Source organism: Tupaia chinensis, unplaced genomic scaffold (assembly GCF_000334495.1).
Source record: "Tupaia chinensis unplaced genomic scaffold, TupChi_1.0 Scaffold141399_1, whole genome shotgun sequence".
In the NCBI taxonomy this organism is placed as follows: domain Eukaryota; kingdom Metazoa; phylum Chordata; class Mammalia; order Scandentia; family Tupaiidae; genus Tupaia; species Tupaia belangeri.
In genome coordinates, this window is record NW_006201261.1 from 659,564 (window position 1) to 673,957 (window position 14,394).

At 42.9% G+C, this 14,394-nt stretch overlaps 1 protein-coding gene across 3 annotated transcripts in view; it reads left to right on the forward strand.

Moving 5' to 3' along the window:
* Window positions 1–1,272: 1,272 nt before the first annotated feature.
* The window catches only part of PRMT2 (protein arginine methyltransferase 2), a 30,797-nt gene continuing 17,675 nt past the window's right edge, over window positions 1,273–14,394 (forward strand). For 2 of the 3 annotated variants that reach the window (XM_006163139.3, XM_006163141.3), the window contains exons 1-2: window positions 1,273–1,407; window positions 2,270–2,367. In XM_006163139.3, the coding sequence (XP_006163201.1) occupies window positions 2,329–2,367 (39 nt within the window). In that variant the 5' untranslated portion in view covers window positions 1,273–1,407; window positions 2,270–2,328. Of the gene's footprint in view, window positions 1,408–1,854; window positions 2,071–2,269; window positions 2,368–14,394 lie in introns of those variants that run through there. The other variant, XM_006163140.3, reaches the window with a different exon arrangement.

The following is a 14,394-nucleotide window of genomic DNA, read 5'->3' on the forward strand; positions in this document are numbered from 1 at the left end:
GCTAGAATGACAAAAACTCCAGGAAACACATGGTAATGACACTGTAACCTATGACTGACCAGTTGAGACTGATAATCCAGAACGATGGTGACTGAGAGTAGAGCTGATGTCCTACGTCTTGGTCAGGCTCTCATCTTGAGTTTAAAAGGGTACTTGTTAAATAAAATTTACAGGTGGTTGATTTGGACAGGGCTCCTGCACCAGGCACTACAAACCAACGCCAACTGGGGTAGTGCAGACTAAGCTCCATCCCCAAGGGAACTGCCTGAGAAAGCTGGAGGGATAATAATCTCTCCAGGGCCAGCAACTGGCAGAGGTTAATGCTTAAGGCAGCTGGATCCTAGATGGTTTACAGTGCGCACACGCAACTTGAAAATCATGCCAGGAGCGAGCCCATGTTCAAAACCTCCAGAAGAGACTGCAGGAAAGGGACTGCGTGTGGCCACCCTCCCCCGAGGGAGTGGGAGTGACGGGGTGGTGTGTGGGGGTATTGATTTCTCACTCCTCCTCCCCGAGACGAGGGAGTGGGAGAGGCGTGGTGGTGTGTGGGGGTATTGATTTCTCACTCCTCCCCATGCCACACGCTCAGTTTTTCCTGGCATAAGGAAGTCCTATCTGCTTTAATTTTTGCAACCTCCCCCCACCCCCCAACTTTTAAACAACCAATCTGTTTTCTGCTTAGCTTCTGCTTTCTTCCGCTCTCTTCTGCCTAGGAGACCAGCCTCCACTGTTCATAGCAAGGCTCATCCAGTTTTGTAGTGGAAGTTGCGTGATCCGGAACAACAGATACATGCAACCGACACTTTTAAGCCGCTCTAGGTCTGTCCTGAGTATATGCCCCTAGTAACCATGGCCTCTTCGCCGCAGACCCCAGGCCCAGTTTCCTCTGGGTGGACGGAAATCACGGTTAGGCCTCTACAGCGCAGGTGGGAGAGTCAGCGAAGAGGGGGACTCTCTTGCCAACAAGCTCAGTCAGCTGGTCGCCCACAATGCTCTTAAACCGAGAAGGGCGGGCCTGGACTGTTCCCCGGGTAGCCCGCGCTCTCTGGAGCAGACCCCGCCAGCCCCAACAGTGCACCGGACCCAGGATCCTTCAACTGTAGCAGCAAACCGGGTGAAGTGCACTGCCGGTGGTGCCAAGCCGGGGCCCCCTTCCCCGGCTTACAGCCTGAGCGCATTGCGCCTGCGCAGACCGAGATCCACGCTTCAGCGTCTCCCTACGGAGGCTGGCCCCTATGGACTGCGCCTGCGTGGGGAGCTGGCACAGGGCGGGGCCTCCTTCGCTGATGGACTACGCTCACCGCGCCTGCGCGGATCGAAGGCGGTGGCTCAGGCTCCTGGTAGGGAGTATCCGCCCCTTGGCGCCGGCGGTGCGGACGCTGAACTCAGCGGAGAAACGCAGCTGAGGTAGGTTTCCTGATGGGCAGCTCAAGCACCTGGTCCACCCGTGAGGCAGGCCATGCCAGGTGCGGAGTCCTGCCCTACGTGTGTGTCGCTGCCGGTCCAAGGCCTCCGCCCTCCGTGGACCTCCGAACGCCTTCCTGTCTCTTGCCCGCGCCAGGGCCGCAGACCGCGACCTCGGCGCGGCGGATTGCACGCCCAGCCCGGCCGGGCCCGACCCCGCCCACCTGGGCCACGCCCAGCCCCGCCGAGCCCTCGGGGGCACGCCCATCTGCCCCCTCGATTTATTTCCCCAGACACACCCCTTTCTCGCTGCAGCGCCTGTCTTGCGGGTGTGCGTCCTCTTCCGGCCATTCCCACCTTCTGGTCTCTAGCATTCATTCCGCAGCCACGCCCCCTTCCCCCTGGCAAGGTCCCACCACACCCCAAGGTCACACCCATCTCCCCTTCTTCCATGATTCATCCCAGCCTCGCCTCCGCTTTTGCTCCCCCTTCACTCCCCATCGCTCCGCGATCATCCCCTTATCATCTTCCCATCCCTGGTCCTTCTCCCCGTTTCCCCTCGTTTCCCCTCCCTCCCTTTTCTCCTCAGACTCCTTGGTCCACACCCTACACCCATGTCCCCCCTTGTTGGCCCCCCATGATACGATAACCCGGCCCGGAGCCTGCGTACGTCTGCTCCCGCCCGCCGGGTCCCTGGACTGTGGGCATGGGGGAGGTGGGAAGGGTTGCAGAGGGAACACCAGGGCCTACCAGAAACCTTCAGGCCCCGGAGCACACTTCCTTCTGTCGGGTGGGAGACCTTCATGGTGACCCTTAGGGGTAGGTAGGTCATTGCTGAGCACTTTGTGTCTTTTTTACCTGGTAGGACTGGAGGGGAAGATGGAGTAGCAGAGCGGCCGTGATGAGGCAGCGTCTGAGAGAACTATGGACACTGCAGGCGACTGTCCCAGAGGCGACTCGCAGGTACCTACCTGGGCCTGGAGTGTGAGTGCTGTCTGAGGACGCGAACTGGTCCCTCTGAGGGTGGACACCTGTGGGAGCATGGTAACTGGAGGAAGGCAGGCTTACAGGCTGCGTTCTAAGCTGAGCAGTGCCAGCATTTCTTAGGAGCATCAGTCACCTGGGATTCTGTCTTTGGTACCTGAACTGGTGATGTAGGCATACGCTTTCCTGTTTAGGAAAGTCCCAGGTGTAGGTACTAGCATTATGTTGAAGGCAGATTTGACACTAGAAAAGATTCATGTGCTTATCTTTCTGCCTGTGATACACACCATCACTTCTTTCAAGTTAATAGTAAAAAAAAAGTCACTATGTTTTCAGGAATGTTAATTATGTAAAATTAAACAAATTAATACTTAATAAATGTTTTTAAAAACCACACATTTTTCATGTTTGTAATATCAATTTTAACATTTTCATTTTTTATCAGTCTAATGATTGTTCTGTCATTTTTTAAAGAATTACTTTATTAATTTTCTTTATATTATTTCTAAAAATTTGATCAGAAAGGGAGAGAGAGACGGAAGGTGAAAAAGCAAGCGGCCAGGTCCAGGATTCGAACCTTGGTCAGCCATGTGGGAGTCCAGTGCTCTTAACCACCATGCCTCCTGCCAGCCCCCATTTGGGTTTTTATATGTAGGAATTTTATTTCTAAGTTGGCTTATTTCACTAATCTGTTTCATATCATTAATCACCAAATGTTTTAGTTACATGAGCATCTTATTTTTCTTTTGAGAAACAAGAAAATAGGACATTTAGAGGGTTTGGTTTTTTTAAGAATTATTTTATTTGATTTCATTTATTCATTTACTTATTTTAATTTGACCAGAGAGGTACAGAGAGAGAGAGAAAGTGAGAAAGCAAGCCACCAGGTCCAGGACTCGAACCATGGCCAGCCATGTGGGAGTCCAGCACCCTTAACTGCCATGCCACCTACCGGCCGCAGGACATTTAATATTGTTTAATATTGCAAACATTATGTACATGTAGAAAATTTGTTAAGAAATTGAAATCGAAATCTGTTAGCATTTTATCATGTTTCCTTCAGAATGTATGTGTATATAAAACATTAACACTGTGAAGTTTGTTCTCCACCCTGACCTATTTCTCTTCCTCTCTCCAGAGACAAGTACTACTATGAATTATAAATTTGATTGCTTACCCCTGCACCAATTTTTATACCTTTATATCTTTTTTTTTTTTGGAGAGGTTTTCGCTATAGGGCACGTGTGCTCGCCAGACAGACAGAGACATAGAGACAGAAAGCAAGAAATAACCCCCCTGAGGGGATGGTCACGCCGCAATCCTTTCTCCTCCATTCTCCTCTTGGGATCTTGGGCACGCATGCGCATGCGCCCAGCGTGAGTTTTAAGCCACTGGGTCTGGGACGCGAACCACAGTCGACTACGTGGGAGTCCAGTGACATAGCCATTATGCCAACTGCTGGTTCCCGTAACTTGCTTTTTTATTTAAAGATACATTTGGGGGATTTGTTCCTGTTGATTTGTATAGCACCAGTTCAGCCCTACTACGAAAGATAGTTCGTGTAGCTTTTTCAAAAAAAAAAATTCACTGTCATGAATGCATACAAAGGCCTGTTGTAGTAGGTGTCCAACTCATTTTATTTATTCCCTTTTTGTTGGACACTATAGTTGTCACTAGTTTTTCCCTATTTCAAATACTGCTGCAGTGAACCTTTTTTTATAATAATTATTTTATTTAACTTTATTTATTTTAATTTGACCAGAGAGGGACAGAGTGAGAGAGAGAGGGGGAAAGTGAGAAGCAGCTGCCAGGTCCTGGACTCAAACCGTGGTCAGCCATGTGGGAGTCCAGTGCCCTTAACCACCACACCACCTGCAGGCTCCTGCAGTGAACATCTTTCCCAGTGTCTCCATGCTTTAGGGTATGTACCTAATAATGGCATTGCAGGATAAAAGGGATTGCATATTTTCAGTTTTTCTAGATACTGATCAGTTGTTCTCTCAAGTGAGTTTACCAGTTCACAGATCTACAGCAGACCCTAATAGTGTTGCTAATTACTTGAAGAGCATCAGAGTTTTCAATATTAGTCTGCTGGGTTAGAAATGGTATCTTGGGCTAGCCTGTGGCATGGTAGTTAAGGCAACTGGGTCCCACATGGCCTACTGAGCAGTTGCCTTCCTAGTCCTGGAGGCTTGAGAAATATGCTGGGTATGCATGTGTGCACGTATACCTAAAATCCTGAAAGAAGGGAGAAATGGAGAGGGCATTGCAGCATGACATTCCCCATGGGGGCTAGTTTCTCTCCCCAGCAGATTACCCTTCGGCAAAGATTTAAAAAAAAAAAAGGGACCAGCAGTTGGCATAATCGTTATGTTGCTGGACTCCCATGTAGTTGACTGCGGTCCAAGTCCCGGACTTGGTGGCTTAAAACTCAAGCTGGGTGCGTGTGCGTGCATGCCCAAGATCCCGAGAGGAGAATGGAGGAGAAGGGATTGTGGTGTGGCCATCCCCCCTGGGGGGTGATTTCTTGCTTTCTATCTCTCTGTCTCTGTCTCTGTCTGGTGAGCGCACACACCCTATAACACAAAAACCTCTCCAAAAAAAAAAAAAGAAAGAAATGGTATCTTGTTATTTTAGTTTTCCTGATTACTTGTGAGTCATGGTGGTATTTCAGTAATGGAATGCTTGCATTCATTCTGTTAATATCACCCTTCGTTGTAGAAGAGATGCCTATGTTGGTAATTTGTATTTTATCTTTTTTGATCATTTTTTTTTAGAGTCTTGTCAGTTTTATCTTTTCAAATGAGAATCAATTTTGTCTTCATTGACATTCTCTTTTCTTGTTTCTTTTATTTCTGCTTTCTCTGTACTGTGTGGAATTTGAGTTTAATTTTTTTTGTTACATCTCAAGATAGAAGCTTATTGCTTTTAAGCCTTTCTATATATATATATATATATATATATATATATATACACACACATACATATATATACACACATATATATATATACACACACATATATATGTACCAAGAGGATGGCAGTGCCATAATCCTTCTCCTCTAGTCTCCTCTCACGATTTTGGGCATGTACACACATGTCCCTGGCATGATTTTCTTTCTTTTCTTTTTTTTTAGGTTTTTGCCATAGGATGTATGTACTCACAAGAGACAGAAAGAGAGAAAGTGAAAATTTGTCATAGCATGGGAGAGTGTTGAGCTGTGTTGTGTGAAGTCCTTGGTTCTGTGGGTCCAGATCACTAAAATTAGAGACCTTTCCCTAGGCGTAAAATAAAGCCACAACCACAATAAAAGTAGATAGGAAAAAGAATTTAATAGGAAAGAAAGATTTTAGAAAAGTACACACCCAAAAGACTTTTGGGCAGGCAGGTTGGAAGGTAGCAACTGCCTCTGGAACCAGTTAGGTATTTTTATTACCGGAGGTGATAATGAATATTTAACAGGGGTAAGTCTGTTAAATTATCTATGTCCTTTGTTTGAATTCCCGGGCTTTCTCCTGTACTTGTGCATCTCTCTCACAGGTGAAGAATTTGAGGGATTCGATGACCTAACTGCATTCCTGGTGTGAGCCATGATGATAGGAGCATCATAATGAGGATGACCTGCCCAATTAGTTTATTGCCCCAGTGGGAATCAGGATGTTGACTAAAATGTCTGGTTAGGCCTTTTTGTATTTATGAGAAATGATAAGAGGGAAATTTACAATCATCCCTATGTGTTTTCACCAGGTTCCAAGGAAGAAAAATGGTATTTGCCTCGCCTTCCCCGGGCCAGTAACTGGGTGGGAAGAAAGCATTTCATGGAGAGTTTGTGGTTGTAACTCCTAATAAATTATGATTGATGTGGCATGTGTCCTGCTATTCTCTTAGGGCTACCCGTACACTAACTGCCTACCACAAAAGCCCTCCCAGGGAAGATGGCCACACCATAATCCCTTCTCCTCTCAGGATTTTAAGCATGCACACACATGTGCCTGGTGGGATTTTTAAGGTGCTAGGTTCAGGACTTGAACTGAAATTGGTCATGTGGGAATCCAGTGCCTTAACTACCACTCCACCTGCTGGCCCCTCTAATATAATCACTGCTCTAGCTATACCTCACATATTTAAATGAGTTGTATTTTCATTGTCCAGTTAAATTTTTTTGTTTGTTTTTAGTTTTAGCCATAAGGACATGCACTCACCAGAGAGAGAGACAGAGAGAAGGAAAGTGAGAACTCATCACCCAGCGGGGATGGCCCCACGGCAGTTTCTTTTCCTCCAATCTCCTGGGATTTGAAGCACACATGTGTATGTGCCCAGCATGATTTTCAAGCTGCCAAGTCCAAGACTCAAACTGCAGCTGGCTTCTTGGGAATCCTGTGCCTTAACCATCACACTGCCTGCTGACCCTCTTAAAATATTTTTTAATATATCACAATGGAAATTAGAAATTTACTAGGCTAAGGCCAGCCAACAGCATGGTGGTTAAGGTGACTGGATCCTACATGGCTGACTACATAGTTGAGGCTGGATTCAACAACTTGAAATACATACCAAGCACATGTGTGTGTGTGTGCCCAAAATCCCGAGAGGAGAATGGAGGAGAAGAGATTGTGACATGACCATCCACCCTGGTAGATGCTTTCTCATTTTCCCTGTCTATCTCCCTGTAGCAAAACTTAAAAAAAAAAAAAAGTTAGAAGAAAAAAGAAATTTACTGGGATGTTTGGAAGTGTGTTGCCTAATTTCCAAACATTTGGGAAATTTTACTTATCTTTTTGTTATTTGACTTTGGTTTGATTATGTTTGTTTAGAGAACATAATATACTCTAATTTCAGTCCTTTGAATTTTTATTCGGGTCTTCTTTATGGCCTAGTCATATGGACTGTTTTGTGGAACCATGTGTATGGCTTAGTCATATGGACTGTTTTGTGGAACCATGTGCATTTGCAAAGACTGTATATCTTGCAGTCATTGGGCGTAGTGTTTTGTGTCATGAAGGGCAAATGGATTTTCAGTGTTGTTCAAATGTCAATATTTTTTGTGATTGTTTCAGTGTAGTTCTGTTAGTTCCTGAAAAAGGTATTTAAAAACCTCCACTATGATTGTGGATTTGTCTATTTTTCGGTTGGTTTTGTTACTTTTTGCATCATATATGTTGAATCTCTGTTACTGGGTACATATATTTAGGATAATTTTTACTTTCCAGATTAATCAGTCATTTTACTCTTATGAAGTATTTCTTTTCACCTAACAAATATAATACCTCTTGCCTTTCATTTTTTTTCCCCAACATTAATATAGCTATGGCTGCTGTGCATTTGTAATCTGAAAATTCTAAATTCAAAATGCTCCAAAATCCACATTTTCAGTGCTGACATGATGCCACAACTGGAATATTACACTCCTGACCTTATGTGATGGGTTGTAGTCAAAACACAGAGGTACAACATAGTTTATTCAGCATCTCCAAGGGAATAAAGATCCTTCTTGGTCCCTTCAGCTGCACTGGGTCTTTTTCATGTGTGCCTAGATTCTCTATGCAAGCATGCCTACAAAGAGTTTCATGATCAAAATTATTTATTGTATAAAATTTCTTTCAGGCTATTTTATAAGGTTTATATGAAACATAAGTGAATTTTACGTTTAAATTTGGGCTGTATTCCCTAAGATATTTCATTATGTAATGCAAATATTATAGAGTCTGAAAGAAAGAATTTGAAATCTGAAACACTTCTGGTCATAAGCATTTCAGATGAAGGAAACTCAACTTGTATCAGTTTTCTTATAGTTGGTACTTGGATGGTGTGTGGTGTGTGTGTGTGTGTGTGTGTGTATGTATAATTTGTTTTCCTCTCAACTTAAGTCTTTAAGGGGTTTCTCTTGTAAAGAGCTAGGCTAGCTAGGTTTGACTCATGGGTCTTTTTTTGTTTGTTAGACAATTTCTGCCCTTTAATTGGAGTATTTATTGTAATGACCAATATGATCAAGTCTCACATCTTGCTATTTGTTTCCAACTGGTCACATTTCTTCTTTGTATGGTTCTTCATTCTTGCCCTCCTTTGAGTTAGTAAAGTACTTTCTATAATTCCATGTTATCTCCCCAATCAGCTTGGTAGCTATACTTTTTATATTGTTTTAATGGCTTCCCAAGAGATTGTGATATATCCTTAAGCTATTCTGGTCTTTTTGTTGTTGTTTTTGTTTAAACCATTTCTCAGTGTAAGAGTCTTACAAGTTAGTTCCATTTACCAGTTTCCATATTTTTGTGCTTTTGTAATGTATTTTAATTCTACATGTTATAAACCCACAATAAATTACTATTGTTGCTTTACTACAAACAATGTTTTTATAAACCCACAATAAATTATTATTGTTGCTTTACTACAAACAATGTTTTTAACTTTTTTTTTTTTAATAGTTTTTTGTTATAGGGCATGTGTGCTTGCTGGAGACAGACAGAGACAGAGAGGGAAAGTGAAAAATCACCTTCCCTGTCCCAGGGGCATGGACACACCATATCCCTTCTCCATTCTCCTCTTGTGATTTTTGGCATGCATGTTCATGTGCCTGTCATGATTTTCAAGCTGCTGGGTCCAGGACTTGAACTGTGGAGCTGGCTATGTGGGATTCAGCTGCCTTAACCTTCACAGTGCCTACTGGCTCCAACTCAGTGTGTTTTATTACCAGCTTGCCTGCAGCAGTCTTTTTTTTTTTTTTTTTTTTCATAAAGTGTAAGAAATAGTCATATTTTCCCATATGTTTATCTTTTTTGAGGTCTTATTTTTCCTGCATTCTGTGTTTCCATGTGGGATCATTTCCCTTCAACCTGAACAATTTATTTTTGTATTTGGTATTGTAAGTCTGCGGTGTTGAATTATGTCAACCTTGGTTTGAATGAAAATGTGTTTTGAGTACATTTTTGAGGAATATTTTAGCTCAATACAGAATTTTAGGTTGGCATATTTTTCTCTCAACACTGAAGATGTCATTTCATTGTCTTGTTGCTTCCATTGTTTCCAATGAGAGGTCAGGTGTATTTTATTTCATTCTACTAAATGTTATGGGTTCTTTTTTCCCCGCTGGCTACATTTAAGATTTTCTCGGTTTTATTTATTTATTTTTTGGTTGTTGTTTTGGTTTTTAACAGTTTTCTTTGTATTCCTCCTGATTGGGGTTAGTTCAGCCTATTGAATCTGTGAGTTGATGTTTTTTGGTAATTTTGGAAAATTTTTCATTATCTCTTCAGTTATTTTATTTGCCTATCTTTTCTCTTTTAAGGGAATCTGCTTACATATAAATTAGATTTCTTACTATTATTTCACATATCTCATGCTCTATTCTTTTTTATATATATATAATTTTTTTGCCATAGAACATGTACACTCACCAGAGAGGGTCAGAAAGAGGGAATATGAGAAATCAAACCCCAGGGCAGATGGATGCACCACAATCCTTCTCCATTTTCCTCTCAGGATTTTAGGCTTGCAGGCAAACACGCTTGGTGTGATTTTTAAACTGCCTGGCCCAGGACTCAAACCTCAGTCAGCCATATGAGAATCCAGCACCTTAACCACCATGCCACCTGCTAGCCCTGTTTTTTGTTTTGTTTTCAGGTTTTTGCAATATGGATCATGAGTTCACTGGAGAGACAGAAAAAGACAGTGAGATGGAAAGTGAGAAATCACCTCTCAGGGGGATGGTCATGTTACAGTCCTTCTCCATTCTCCTCCTGGGATTTTGGGCATGCACGCACATGCGCCTAGTGTGAATTTCAAGCCACCAGGTTCAAGACTTGAACCGCCACGTTGGATGAGTGCCTTAACCTCCACCCCCATTTTTGTTTTTAATTCTTTTCCCTTTTTGTGCTTCAGTTTGTTTTTTTCTTTCTTTCTTTCTGTTTAACAGAAATTTTTGCTAGGGACCAGCAGGTGGCATGGTGGTTAAGGTGCTGGACACTCCCACATGGCCAAACAAGTGGTTCGAGTCCCAGTGGTTTGAGTCCCGAACCTGGTGGCTTCCTTTCTCACTTTCCCTCTCTGTCTCTGTCTCTCTCTCTCTCTGGTCAAATTTTTAAAAGTAAGTGAATGAATAAAATTAAATAAATAATTATTTTAAAAATAAAAGATTTTTGCTATAGGGTGCATGTACTTGCAGGAGAGAGAGACACGGAGACAGAAAGTGAGAAATCACCCTCCCCCCAGAAGGGATGGCCACACTGCAATCCCTTCTCCATTCTCCTCTCGGGATCTTGGGCATGCATGCACACGTGCCCAGTGTGAGTTTAAGCCACCGGATCTGGGACTCAAACTGTGGTCGACTACATGGAAGTCCAGGAACATAGCCATTACGCCATCTGCTGGTCCCCAGTTTGTATAATTTCTATTGACCTGAACTTAAGTTTACTGATTTTAAGTTAAATATAAAGACAGTATGCCAAAAATGCCTGTGTCCTCAATATCTATATTAAGAATTTTTCCAACCTGATCAGAAGACAAATAGACTTGTCGAGAAAGTCATGACATTTTTCTGTTTAAAAATACATCATGACTTTCCTGACAACCCAATAAAATAATGGACAAAATAAATAAAAAGGAAGTTTACAAAAGAACAGATGCAAGCGACTAAAACCATGTAAAAACATAACCAAGGAATTGATCATACAAAACTGAGATGCCGAGTATACTTTACACTAACCTTTTTGGCACCAGGGGCTGTCACAGGATGGGAGAGTGCTGAGCTGCGTTGTGTGAGATCCTTGGTTCTTTAGGTTCAGTTCTCTAAAATTAGAGACCTGCCCTGAGGCACAAAATTAAAGCCACAACCAGGATAAAAATAGGTAGAAAAGAATATTTAATAAGAAAGAAAGACTATTAAAGAAGTACACCCGAAAGACTTTTGGGTGGGAAAGTTGCTAGATAGCAACTGTTTCTGGAATGGGTTAGGATTAGGTGTTATTTTTATTACTAGAGGTGATAATATTTAATGGTGGGAGGTCTGTCATAGTATCTGTCTCTCACAGGTGAAGATTTTGAGGAATTTGATTACCTAATTGCGTATGCCCAATTAGTTTGTTGCCTTAAGGGAAATCAGAATGTTGACCAAAACATCTTGTTGGACACTGTATTTGTGAGGAATGATCAGAGGGAGGTTCATAGCCATCCCTGTGTCTTTCAGATACCAAAGAAGGAAATTGGGATCTGCCTTGTCTCCCTATGCTAGGAATTGGGTAGGAGGAAGAAGTCTCTGCAGATGATCTGATTGTGACTCCTGATAAATCATGATTGATGTGACAGGTGTCCTTCTGTTGTTATCTTAGGGCTGCCTGCTCTTTTCTAACTAACTGCTTATGAAAGGACCATTTCATGGAAGTCAGGAGGTAGAGCTCAGACTGTAATGCAAGCAATGGGGAGCCTTTTAAATACAGATGAAGCAAATCCTGGTTCCTAACAGACCATGAACTGGCCCAGAGGTTAGGGCAAATATCAATGCCAGCGATGATGCCTGCTGCTGAGGGTTCAAGCAGAGGGCACCTTGCGTATTGCTGATAAAGTAAAGAGGGTTGCACTCTTTTTTTGTTGTTGTTTTTTGGAGAGGTTTTTGCTATAGAGCGCGTGCGCTCGCCAGACAGACAGAGAGACAGAGAGACAGAAAGCGAGAAATCACCACCCAGGGAGGATGGCCACGCCACAGTCCCTTCTCCTCCATTCTCTTCTCAGGATCTTGGGCATGCATGCACATGCGCCCGGCATGAATTTTAAGCCACCGGGTCCAGGGCGTGAACCGCGGTCGACTATGTGGGAGTCCAGTGACATAGCCATTATGCTAACTACTGGTCCCAAGAGGGTTGCACTCTTTATGGAGAAGATGGAACACGTGTTTGAATAAAAAATATATTTACCCTTTAACTCTAGCAGTTCAGCCCATAGAAATTAAATGCTGCCATGCAAGGATTTAGGGGTGGCTGAAGAACCAAGAAGAATCCCTACTTTGGAATATTGTATAGTCACTGAGAATAATGAATTAGAGTTCCAACAGTTGGGGAATATTTTCACAAGGTATTGCATGAGTAAGAAAAAGCAAAAGTCTACCATATCCATTACCAAATATCTATGTCAAAAGAAGAAAAGGCCACCGTGTGTGTGTGTGTGTATTCAGTTACACAGATGTTTGTGTATGAATGAGCATGGAGAAAGTATGGCAGGGTATATACCAGGTGGTTCCTAAGGGCTAACTAGCAGAGGTGCTGAGGGTAAGCTGAAGAAAATGATACTGCCCTAAAGCAAGTCCTGTTACCTTCATAGAGAAAAATGCAAAGGAACCAAACAGGCAATTAGCAAAATAAAAAGATGACCTATAAGCACTTAAAACAGTATTTGACCAAGGGTGGCAGCTGGTGTGGTGGCTAAGGGCTCTGAATTCCCATTTGGCCGACTGTTCGAGTCCTGGACCTGGTGGCTTGCTTTCTCACTTCTCTTTCTTTCTCTTCCCCTCTTCCCCTCCCTCTCCTTCTCTGATCAAATTTAAATAGATAGATAAATAAAGTTAAATGAAGTAATTAAAAAAAAACAATATTTGGCCACACTAAAAATCAAGAAAGGCAAATGGAAATAACAGGTACTTTTCTTACTGCATTGGCAGATATCAAAGTGGTAAATATCTGCTGATGAGGCTGCCAGAGAATAGGATAGTTCACTCACATGACCAGGAAGTCTTGGAATAGCCTTTCTGGGGTTGGTAAAATCAAAGTCATAAAAGTATGAGTAGCCTCAATCCATCATTCCACATTCTTAGGGATTTGCCCTAAAAAAATTACCAGGGATGTGCATAATGAAGAAAGCTCATCTTAACATAATTTATAATACTGAAAACGGAAACAGTCTTTTCAAAACCAGTAGACTGGATGAATAAGTTATTATAATTTATAGATTGGAATCCTATGTAGGTAGTAAAAAGTAATGTTTAGAAGTATATTTAATAATGAGGAAAAACATTCAGAAATCAGAAAGTAAAAAACATAGGTCACAAGGTAGTGGCCTGTGACCCCAACAAATGCTGTGTGTGCACGTGTTATAGGTGTACTTTAAAAATGATCTGCGACGGGAAGTACCAGCGTCTTGACCACCATTATCTCTGATGGCTGAGTGAGGCTATCGGGGTTTTCATTTTCTTCTGTGAACTTTTGTGTTTTTCATACACTTTCTAAAGTGCACATTTATTACTTTTATGTTAAAAATGTATGTAAAGTCTGTATTAGGATAGAGTTGTTCCATTACACCAGAATGTGTGGTTTGAAGGTCTGCCCCCTCAGTGGATGTTTCCAGGTAAGCGTATCCTGATGTAAAGTGGAGGCAGTCAGCGCACAGGCTCCTCTGAGGCTCCAGGACTGCATGGGCTCTGAGCACCAGCCTGGATCTGAGATTAGGGTTTTCAGGCTTTGTTAATACAGTGGAGGTTTATGCCCCATCACCAGCACCTTCTATAAGCCCTTGACCGGGCCTGCCCAGGGCACTAGCTCTGTCCTCAGCTCCTGCAGATAATGGTTTCTTTCTTATGGAGTCAATCTTTCAGGAAGCATTGCTGGTGAAGGCCAATTGTCTGCTACCAAATAGATGGAAAGTGCCTGTTTTTCACTTTTTTTTTGGTGTTCTCTTTAGGATGCACATTATTTTTATATTAGAGATGTGAAGTTTGGGTGGAGTGAAGGGGATAGCCTTCAGTTATGCTAGTAAAGATAGTCCAAGTCATGTGTGAAATAAATACTTGGTCAGGGGCCAGCAGGTGGTTAAGGTGCTGGATTCCCATGTGGTCGTCTCCAATTTGAGTTCCAGACCTGGTGGCTTGAAAATCAAGCCAGGAGGACCAGCAGTTAGTGTAATGGCTATGTCGCTGGACTCCCACGTAGTCGACTGCGGTTCAAGTCCCGGACCCAGTGGCTTAAACTCACGCCGGGAGTGTGTGCATGCGTGCCCAAGATCCCAGGAGCAGAATGGAGGAGAAGGGA